The 12,500-nt window shown below is 34.4% G+C and overlaps 1 protein-coding gene across 4 annotated transcripts in view; it reads right to left on the bottom strand.

The window, feature by feature from the left end:
* Positions 1-12,500, bottom strand: part of LOC135197844 (uncharacterized) — a 218,497-nt gene that overhangs the window by 2,198 nt on the left and 203,799 nt on the right. The window contains exon 7 of one of the 4 annotated variants that reach the window (XM_064225022.1): positions 7,327-8,297. The exons of the other annotated variants lie outside the window; for them this stretch is intronic. Coding sequence (XP_064081092.1) covers positions 8,283-8,297 — 15 coding nt within the window. The 3' untranslated portion in view covers positions 7,327-8,282. Of the gene's footprint in view, positions 1-7,326; positions 8,298-12,500 lie in introns of those variants that run through there. 4 annotated transcript variants of the gene reach the window in all.

Raw genomic sequence — 12,500 nt, 5'->3', positions numbered from 1 at the left:
GCTTGACGATAAGCGAAAATTGCAATTAATTGAATCTTGGCGATTTATGGCGCTTAAGGGACAGATGACTGGTTAATGGCCCCTCTGTTAGGTATGTATCTGAGCCAATAACCGGAAATCAGTGCATTTTGGTGCAGAAAATCGCCAATTTTATGGGTTTAGCACCATAAAACCGGACTGACATTAACCAGGTCCACCAATAACTGGGACTGCCTGTGTGTGTGTGTGTCTGTCTAGTTATATATATATATATATAATATATATATATATATATATATATATATATATATATATATATATATATATATATATATATATTATATATATATATATATATATATATATATATATATATATATATATTATTCATAATATGGCTACGTTCGTCAAACGTTTGAATTTGCTAACATGGTAGAGGGGGTTAGACATTGATTCTAATTACGAATAACCGAGTTCGACAGTGATTTGTAAGGTCAAAATCGGTATAAACTTATATCCTCACTTGTTCGCCGAATCGTTAATGTCACTGTCGTCTTGATTTCGTCCCTGTCCGCTGCATGGTGGTTCGATCCCATGGGGGGACGAAATTATTATAAACTAAAAAATTTCCCTTCAGTTTACATACATGAAAACATATAATTTCCAAAGTAGAGCGAGTTAGACATTAAAGGACATTTGTAGCTCGAATAATTTATATGAATCACGGTTATGTGATAATTATTCATAATATGGCTACATTTGTCAAACATTCGAATTTGCTAACACAGTAGAGGGGGTTGGATATCGATTCTAACTACGAATAACAGAGTTCGACGGTGATTTGTAAGGTCAGAATCGGTATAAACTTATAACCTCACTTGTTAGCCGAATCGTTAATGTCACTGTCATCTTGATTTCGTCCCTGTCCACTGGACGGTGGTTCGATCCAATGAGGGGACGAAATTATCATAAACTAAAAAATTCCCGTTCGGTTTACATACAAAAAATATATTTCCAAGGTAGAGCGAATTAGATATTAAAGGACAATCGTAGCTTGAATAATTTATATGAATCACGGTGATGTGATAAATATTCATAATATGGCTACATTCGTCAAATGTTCGAATTTGCTAACATGGTAGAGGGGGTTGGATATCGATTCTAATTACGAATAACCGAGTTCGACGGTAATTTGTAAGGTCAGAATCAGTAAAAACTTATAACCTCAATTGTTAGCCAAATTGTTAATGTCACTGTCGTCTTGATTTCGTCCCTGTCTGCTGGACGGTGGTTTGATCCCATGAGGGGACAAAATTATTATCAACTAAAAAATTCCCCTTCAGTTAACATGTATGAAAATATATCAATTCCGAGGTAGAGTCAATTAGATTTTAAAGGACATTTGTAGCTCGAATAATTTATATAAATCACGGTGATGTGATAATTATTCATATATATATATTATATAGATATAGATACATATATATATATATATATTATATATATATATATATATATATATATATGTAGATATAGATATATATAGATATATATAGATATATATATATATATTATATATATATATATATATATATATATATATATATATATATATAGATATATGTATGTATATATAAACACACACACACACACACACACACACACAGGCAGTCCCCGGTTATTGGCGGGTGTTCCGTTCTTAGCAGGGTACTAAGCGAAAACTAGGCAATTTATGGCACAGAATTTTGGTTAATGGTGCCTTTGTTAGGTATGTTATGGCACCATAACTTATCACTGGCATCTTATGGTGGCGATAACCGAAACTTGGCCTGTTATGGCACCATTAATTGCTGATTTTATGGCGCTAGACAAGCAAACAGCTGTTATCGGATTCCGTTGCTCATAGCAAATCAGCTGTTTCTGGCTGTATTTGTTCACACAAGTAATACGATATTCCTTTTTCATTGCGCTATTTCTTCAGTAAAAGATTAAATAATTACCATTGAAAACATTTTAAAAAGTGTTCAGTGCTTCCAATGAACCCTTTCTGGGAATGTTTGTGTGTTAATAGCTTGAAGAACGGTTCGCGAAACCGGGAAAAAAAAGTTTTTTGAACATTTGGTTTGTGTGTGTCAAATGGGGAAACGTATTATCTTACACCTTCGGCTCCCTAAACGGGCTTCGGCAAGGGGGCATTCTCTCTCCATACCTGTTTAATACGTACACAGATGCCTTCAATGTCAAACTGAACTCACTCCCAATCGGATGCACCGTCAATGAAACGACTATAAACAACCTCTGTTACGCCGACGATATGGTTCTGGTTTCCCCATCAGTGCAAGGTCTCCAACGACTCATCGACACCTGCCGCCAATATGCAGAGGAATTTGATATAATCTACAACGAAACCAAGACCCAGTGCATGTCGCTGCTCCCGAGATCGCTTAAGTATATTGCAGAACCTCAAATTTTCCTCGGAAACCATCGGCTGGAATTTGTGCACGAATTTCCGTATTTGGGTCACATTATCACCGACGACCTAAAAGATACAGCAGACATTGAACAGAGGCGTCGTAAACTATGTGCAGCTGGCAACATGATTGCAAGGAGGTTTGCCTTCTGTCACCGAGACGTGAAACTGCTGCTATTCCGCTCGTACTGCTACAGTATCTATGGGTGTTCCCTCTGGACGAACTATACCCGAGAGACCATGAGACGCATCACTGTTGTGCACAATGACATTCTGAGACGCCTCACAAACACTCCCCCATACCACTCCGCCACACAGATGTTCATAGAAAACCACCTGGACAATTTAAAAATCATTGTTAGGCGAACAATGTCCAGTCTGGTAACCCGAGTGAGAAACAGCAGCAACTCGCTCATACAAAGCATCCTAAGGAGTGAAGCAAGAAGAAAATCTAAATTGTGGGAAAGATGGGAAAAGGAGGCCTTTGTCCCCTAAAGGACTTAATCTCTGTATTGGCAAGATATCATCTGCAGTTTTTGTCATTATTACATTTATTGCTGATATTTTAATTTTTCATTATTACTGTGATTACTATCAAGTTAAAGTTTTATTTACATTTAATTTATGTATTAAGCCCTCTGGACCTGACTATTGTAACCATCTAAGGTCTCTAGTTGAAATTTGAGTTATATAATATGTGCACCAACTGTTATTACTCTCAATGCATATATTTTTTTCTCATCAATATTATTACTGTTATTACCAGTATGATGATTACTAGCTTTTATGCTACCTCAGCTATTTTGTGGATAAGTGCCGACTATTCATTTTCTTTTCCTATTTTATCATGTCTCATGTATCTAGATTGTGTATGTTACTGTCTGTATTTTGTATATTCAATGTATATGGCCCCGAGCTGAAATAAAGCATATTATTATTATTATTATTATTCTTATTATTATTATTGGTTATTATTATTATTATTATATATAAATATATATATATATATATATATATATATATATATTATATATATATATACACATATATATGAGTCATATCACATTACCGTGATTCATATGTATACATCGAGCTACAAATGTCCTTTAATATCTAATTTGCTCTACCTCAGAATTAATATATTTTCATAATATATTTACTTCGGTTAAACATATATGAAAATATATTAATTCCGAGGTAGAGCGAGTTATATATTACATGTACATATATATATATATATATATATATATATATATATATATATATATATATATGTATATGTGTGTATATATTATATATATATATATAATATATAATATATATAAATGTGTATATATATATATATATATATATCTAATATATATTATATATATAAATAATTATATTATTATATAGATATATAATATTATATCTATATATATATATATATATAAATTGTATATATATATATAAATATATAATTATATATATATATAGATATATATATATAATATGATATATATAAATATATTGTATATATTGATATATATATATTATATATATATAGTATATAATATATATAGTACTATATATAATATAAATGTATCTATTATAAATATCTATAGTATATATATATATTATATATATATATATAGATATATCTATATATTATACTAATTTTATATATATCTATTATATATAATAATATAATATATATATTATAAATAATCTATTATATATATATATATATATATAGTACATATATATATATACGATTATATATACATATACACATATAATGCATATATATATGTAGGCCTAGGGTTTTTGATTAATAATATATTGCCAATAACCTATGGAATGTGAAGAACAGTGGAGAGGCAACGACCCGAGAGAAGCTGACAATGAGTTTCTATGGATGGCGTGAGGTAAAACTGCTTAGTTAGACAAGTCAATGTACGATAGTTTATTAACTCTTCTCAAAGTGCCTTTGTGAAAATGGATGAGGCCAGTAATCTTGAGGCGCTAACGAACTGTGTGTTCGTATGTGCTTGTGCGCCTCTTTCTGTTAAAAGTGTATCATACACAAGTCTATGGGGGATTTTGATAGAGGCGTCTTTAGGAGGAAGGCAGAGCCACGATGGCGGTGCCTAAGTGTTTTTGGAATAGTGAGTGAAATAGTCCGGCTGCTTGGGCGAGTGTTGAAGTATTTTAGCCAAAGACTGGCTTGTTATCTATTTGACTTGTTTATGGTAATATCCAATCTTTAATCTCTGATTGTTAAACTTGTGTGTGTACTTACCGGGATGTGTTCTGTGTCTTTGAAACAGACGGTTCTGGCAATGGGGGGGGACAGGGAGTCCCAGATGGATAGAGACGATTGGTGTGACTATAACTGTTCAGACATTTTTGTTGGGGTTTAATTGAATTGAGTTAGTCTGTAAGACTTGATTAATTATTTATTCATTGTTAATAAATGTGTCTTTTGTAATGCAACTCTCTCATTTTCATTACCTGTTAGAATGGAGAAAGAGGAAAGAGGTGGAGCAGAGAGAGAGAGAGAGAGGGGAGAGAGAAAAGAGATAGAGAGAGGAGAGGAGAGAGGACGAGAGAGAGAGAGAGAGAGAGAGCTGTGTGTATTGGTTTGCCCTGATGTTCGAGCTACATGTTTACCAAATAAATAATGGGAAATATCGCATTACAGGTTGTGGTGGCAGCTTAGGTTTTGGTGGCTAGCGGTTAAAAAAGGGGTATAAAAGAGTTTTTTTTATGCCCGGGAACGCCAATGAAGAGATAGGTGACCAGTTAGATAATAATTGGGTTATGGCTTAGCGATAGTTTTCGAACGACAAAGCCTTTGTGGGATTGTGGAAAATTGTTAAATTTTTAGTTTTCAGTTACTTAGTGAGAAAAAATGAGAAATATCTATCTGTTAACTGTGCTAAGGGGAGTGGGAAGGATTTGTATAGTCATCAAATTTGCCCGTACCGAGATCCTCCAGGGCGTGAGAGTAACTCAGTCTGGTTTGTGAGTGAGTGTTGCCAGGTGCCATCTCGCCGATCGCATTTGCACTGTGCCGACGAGATTTACGTATTCTACGCGGATTCTGGGGTGGTTTTCTCTTGTTTTGGACATGTGAGTGTTACTGTGTGTTTTTTTAAAGTCCTGGGGGCTTATTTTTGAGACGGGTTCAAGAGGTCGAAAATTTTTTTTTTCTTTGCCCATAGTAGCAGAAGTGACGTGTTTTCTTTATTTGCGCGTGTTTATAATAGACACATTCGTCTTTGTTTAATACAAAGGTGTATAGCATATCTAGACAGAGCGGCCACACAATTTTACGGGCTCAGCACATTGCAAGGGGAGTATGGCATGCCTCGGGTGATAGTTGCATGGTGGGTACTGCATACCTCGAGAGGGGATTGAAAGATGGGTACTGGTGTATACCTTGTATACCTCAGGGGGGTCCTCAGACACTGTTTAAGGGGAGATGGGGACTACTGGTGTATGCCTCGGGGGTATCACTTGACTGAGGGGTTGTTCTAACGGGGGAGAAACTTTTTTTTCTCATTGGGGGTGAACTCCTTTTCTTTTTTTTTTCTTTGTGTCGGGGTGTCGGGGGATGAATTTCTATGGATGGTGTGAGGTAAAACTGCTTAGTTAGACAAGTCAATGTACGATAGTTTATTAACTCTTCTCAGAGTGCCTTTGTGAAACTGGATGAGGCCAGTAATCGTGAGGCGCTAACGAACTGTGTGTTCGTATGTGCGTGTGCGCCTCTTTCTGTTAAAAGTGTATCATACACAAGTCTATCGGGGATTTTGATAGAGGCGTCTTTAGGAGGAAGGCAGAGCCACGATGGCGGTGCCTAAGTGTTTTTGGAATAGCGAGTGAAATAGTCCGGCTGCTTGGGTGAGTGTTGAAGTATTTTAGCCGAAGACTGGCTTATCTATTTGACATGTTTGTGGTAATATCCAATCTTTAATCTCTGATTGTTAAACTTGTGTGTGTACTTACCGGGATGTGTTCTGTGTCTTTGAAACAGACGGTTCTGGCAATGGGGGGGGGACAGGGAGTCCCAGATGGATAGAGACGATTGGTGTGACTATAACTGTTCAGACATTTTTGTTGGGGTTTAATTGAATTGAGTTAGTCTGTAAGACTTGATTAATTATTTATTCATTGTCAATAAATGTGTCTTTTGTAATGCAACTCTCTCATTTTCATTACCTGTTAGAATGGAGAAGAGAGAGAGAGAGAGAGGAGGATGAGAGAGCGGAGGCGAGAGAGAGAGAGAGAGAGAGAGAGAGAGAGAGAGAGAGAGAGGGGCTGTGTGTATTGGTTTGCCTTGACGCTCGAGCTACATGTTTACCAAATAAATAATGGGAAATATCCCTTTACATATATATATATATATATATATATATATATATATATATATATATATATATATATATATGTATATATGTATATATATATATATATATATATATATATATATATATATATATATATATACTCGAACTACGAATGTCCTTTAATATCTAATTCGCTCTACCTCGGAATTAATATATTTTCATATGTTTAACCGAGGGGGAATTTATTAAGCGATAATAGAATTGGCGATCAACAGACGCGAACCATCGACCTCTCAATTCCAGGACTGGCAGTGAATCACGGTAATGTGATAGACTTTATTATATATATATATATATATATATATATATATATATATATATATATATATATATATATATCTATATATATCTATATATATCTATATATATATCTATATATATATATATATATATATATATATATATATATATATATATATATATATATATATATGTTGTAGTAACTGCTACCTACAGTCTAAGGTAGTCATGTACCTGAGTGGGGGGTCGTAATTGGGAAAATAGAATTAATCTAATTAATCGCAACTTGCTGAAAGTTATCTAAGTGGATTATCTTATAGGGTATATAATTGGGGAAAAATTAAATTGATGTGTCCTTATATGTATTTATTCATGCTAAATAAACTTATAATATTTCCACCTTTCTGTTTCTGGGCGCTTGGACCGAGGCAAATTATTTGAAAGGCACTTTGTTGTAATTACGAGTTTGTAGGCACGAGGGAATTATTCGGAGTATGAATTGTCACTATTCACTGTCTATTGCACACCCCACTTCTGCACTCTTCCCTCACTACTGTATCTTCTTCCCAGTTCTGCTACTGCGCCACTGCTGTTCTCCCCTCGACTTCCACTCTGTCTTTTTCTGTCTTCTCTCTCTCTCTCTCTGTCTGGCCCTTTTATTAGGATGATATCTTCTTAGCACCGCCTTTGGATTTTTGGATTTTGACTGGGTGTGGCATCTTCTGAAAGAATTCTTGTGTCTGAGGGGCTACAGACTTTGTACAAAAACTTTTCTTGTTGTGATCCGTAGACTCTAAATTAGGAAATGCCTCTTACTTCATATACCTTGGCTTCTTGGGGTTGTGTACTTGGGAAATCTCGTAGGTTATTCGCTGGGACTTATTTCTGGGCTGTCCTTATGACCTGGCACCACTGGTTTGATTCGTCAAGATCTAGGCCTAGTCTTGGAAAGGGTGGTGCTTTCAAGTTTAACACTTCCCATTTTTTAAACAAGGGAGCATAAAATTCCTTCTCTAACATATGCCAGATGGGCTATAGGAATTATCCCTGGCATCAATTAACCCTTAAACGCCGAGCCGGTATTTCCAAAAGTGTCTCCCGTATGACAGCGGCGTTCGCGAGTGAGCACCGAAGCGGAAATTTTTTTTTTTAATCACAGCACGCTTAGTTTTCAAGATTAAGAGTTCATTTTTGGCTCCTTATTTTGTCACTGCCTGAAATTTAGTATGCAACCATTAGAAATAAAAAGAAATATCATTATCATATATAAATATTGGAATATATGACAGCGCGAAAAAATTAATTTCATATATAATTGTATACAAATCACTGTGAGCAAAACGGTTATAGGTAATGAGTTAATTATCTTTTCGTTGTATTGTACACTAAATTGCGATGATTTTGGTATATAACAAATTGTAAAACGATCAAAATAACACAGAGAAAATATTATCACAATATGATGCATGAATTCGTAACACGCGGACGTAAAAAAAGTTGTTTTAGAAAATTCACCATAAATCAAAATATTGTGCTAGAGACTTCCCGTTTGTTGCAAAATGAAGGTAATTGATTGAATATTACTAGACTGTAAGTGTTGTAGCTTACAATTGCAGTTTTCGACCATTTCGGTCCAGTTAAAGTTGAACAAAGGTCGAATTTTTTCTATTTATCGTTATTTATAAAAATATTTCAAAACTGATAAAAGCTTCAACTATGGGTTGTTTATCGTTGTATTCTACATGAAATTGCCCACATTTTCATATATAAAACTTTATGTAACGGCTAATATAAAACGGTGCAAACATTACGACAATCGGACGAAAAAATTTGATTTTTCCAGAAGAGTTACCACGCGGACGTAAGGAAAAAGATTTTTTTCAAAAATTCACCATAAATCGAAATATTGTGCTAGAAACTTCCAATTTGTTGTAAAATTGAGGTAAATGATTGAATATTACTAGAATGTAAGAGCTTTAGCCTACAATTGTGTTTTCGACCATTTCGGTTGAGTCAAAGTTGACCAAAGGTTGATATTTAGGCACTTATCGTTATTTATATGAAAATATTTCAAAACTGATAAAAGCTACAACCACGGGGTTGTTTTTGGTTGTATTCTACATGAAATTCGTACATTTCCATATATAAAACTTTATGTAACTGCTAATATGAAACGGTGCAAACATTACGACAATCGGACGAAAAAATTTGTGATTTTTTCGGAGGAGTTACCGCGCGGACGTAAGGAAAATAGTTTTTTTTTTCAAAAATTCACCATAAATCGATATATTGTGCTAGAGACTTCCAATGTGTTGCAAAATAAAGGTAAATGATTGAATATTACTAGAATGTAAGAGTTTTAGCTTGCAATTGCGTTTTTCGACCATTTCGGTCGAGTCAAACTTGACATAAGGTTGATATTTTGGCACTTATCGTTATTTATATGAAAATATTTCGAAACTGATAAAAGCTCTAACCATGGGTTGTTTTTAGTTGTATTCTACATGAAATTGCGCATATTTCCATATATAAAACTTTATGTAACGGCTAACATAAAACGGTGCAAACATTACGACAATCGGACGAAAAAATTTCAGATTTTTTCGGAAGAGCTTCAGCGCTGACGTAAGGAAAAAGTTTTTCTTAAATTCACCACAAATAGAAATATTGTGCTAGAGACTTCCCATTTGTTACAAAATAAAGGTATATGCTTGAACATTACTAGAATGTAAGGTTTTAGCTTACAATTGCGTTTTTCGACCTTTTCGGTAGTCAAATTTGACCGAAGATTGAAAATTTGGCACTTATCGTTATTTATATGAAAATATTTCAAAACTGACAAAAGCTACAACCATGGGTTGTTTTCTGTTGTATTCTACATGAAATTGCGCACATTTTCATATATAAAACGGCTAATATAAAATGGTGCAAAAATTATGTCAAAGTGACGAAATAATTTGAGATGTGTCGGTGATGCTTTTTAGTGCAAGAAGAAAGAAATTCGCGCTTGCGCGCCTGGGTAACGATTGTAAACAAAACAACAGCTTGATCCATGCACTCCCAGCATCCCTCAAGGTGCGTGATTTAAAAGTTTTCGCCAAGTAGGCCTATAACTATTTTTCCGCAAATTTTTAAAAAAGTTTTTTGCGTCGATGTTTCATACGTCAATTCGGCACCAAACAGACAATTTTTGTCGACGTTTAGTACGTCCAATCGGCGTTTAAGGTTTAATCTTGTGAAGAGGGCTCGTGTAGGCGTAAATGAAGTGTGACGAGTTGAGTTCCAATTTCTCGAAGATACCTAGGAAATATTGCTCGTCAGCCACTAATCTCTGGTACGGACAGAGGTTTTTGGGGAGATGATGTCCAGACTCTCAATGGCTAAAGTGTCCTGGTCATTGGGGTCGAGTACAAGAAAGACGATACTTTCATAAAACCATTATTTTATTTCATTCTTTTTCCCTTTTCTTTTCTTATTATCGGTGCCTCCTCTTAAGTACTTTAAAGTTAATGGCTTTTGAAATAATTTCCCTTAATTCTTTAACGACACTAACATTATATATATATATATATATATATATCTATATATATATATATATATATATTATATATATATATATATATATATATATATATATATATATATATATACAGTAGTACCTCGAGATACGAAATTAATCCGTTCAGAGGCGCCCTTCGTATCATGAGGTTTTCGTATCTTGGACCACATTTTATATGTAAAATGCCTAATCTGTTCCAAGCCCTCCAAAAACACCCCAGTAAATTTCATAATAAAGCTAAATTGACCTATAAACAATGAAATACTACAACAATTTGGACCATTCAATACCTAAATTAATAACAAAATCCAAAATAACCTGTAAATAAAGTGTATTAGTGTACATGGTATACAAGAAATACTGTACATAAAATGTGGAAGCTTACCTTTTGAGTGAGGCTATCTCTGAAAGTGGCGGGAGAGGAGGAGGAGGACAAACGATTGCACTTTATGAAAAGCGGCTAAAACATCCTCAATTTCTGCCGTTTTTTTCATTTTTTGATTTTTAACTTTTTTTCTTCTTTTTTTTTTTACTCTATGTAGTTTTTTTTTATATATATACAGAATTTCAACTTCATCACCACTTTCAACTTTGTTTTTTATCACTTGGTTCTTCCTTTTTGCTTACAACTTTGTTAAAAATCACTTGGTTCTTCCTTTTTGCTTACTCCTGCTAATGCTAAAGGCCTCTTTAAAAAATAACGATCCAAGGAAGATTGCTTCTGCCTACTTTTCACAATGTTCCTGAAACAATTCAGGCAAACATCATTGAACTGCACAAGCATATGACCAGTGTGAGCCTTTTCAGGGTGTCTTTTTTTCTATAAACGCGTAGTGTTCATTAACGGCTGCCCGTCTTGATAATTATCTACTAATTGTTGCACCTCATGACTCTGTTGGCCCTGGTGTCCATCAAAACCCTGTTCAACCAAATGCTCTCTCTGTCAGCAACTGATTTGGGTACTGAATGTTCGGCTGCTGACCTTCAATATAAACTGAAGTGCCTTGATTATACTGGTATGCATGTTGTAAATGATTGGTCAACACCCTCTGTTCAGCAGGGAGTGGAGATTCTACCAACCTTGCAAAGTTTCCAGTTATCCCATGAGAGAGACCTTGATCACTTATTCCATGTGAGAGATCTTGGTTACTTATCCCACAAGAGAGATCTTGGTCAATCATATCATATATGTCGTCACTCAAGAGGTGCTCTTCTTTTTCCATTTTCTGTGAAAAGATATGAGAATTTTTTTTTTTAAATACACATTGACAATCCCGAAACAAATACCGCGTGCGTACTATAACAATGCTGGTACCGAGTGGCCGAGGCACGCCACCACGTACATAGATGCATGATGGGAGGGACGCTGGCCAATAGGAGAGAAGGACCTCATGGCCGCGACTAGCATCAGGAACCAATGGGAGAGCAGGAGGATGGTGGTGAGTCTACTAACTTGGCGGCGTGCGAGTTTCAAAATTGTTATCGGTGGTTCGGGTGAATCTTGGATTTTACAGAAACCTTTCTTATCTCGAGTTTTTCGTAAGTTGAGCCTTTTGTATCTCGAGGTACCACTGTGTGTGTGTGTGTATATATATATATATATATATATATATATATATATATATATATATACATATAAATTTATATATATATAGAGAGAGAGAGAGAGAGAGAGAGAGAGAGAGAGAGAGAGAGCGAGAGAGAGAGAGAGAGAGAGGAGGCACACACACACACACACATATATATATATATATATTATATATATATATATATATATATATATATATATATATATATATATATATATATATATATATATATATTATATAATATATTATATATATATATACATATATAT

Source organism: Macrobrachium nipponense, chromosome 21 (genome assembly GCF_015104395.2).
Source record: "Macrobrachium nipponense isolate FS-2020 chromosome 21, ASM1510439v2, whole genome shotgun sequence".
NCBI lineage: Eukaryota > Metazoa > Arthropoda > Malacostraca > Decapoda > Palaemonidae > Macrobrachium > Macrobrachium nipponense.
Note: the sequence above shows the minus strand (reverse complement) of the source record. Positions and strands in the feature narration are given on the sequence as shown.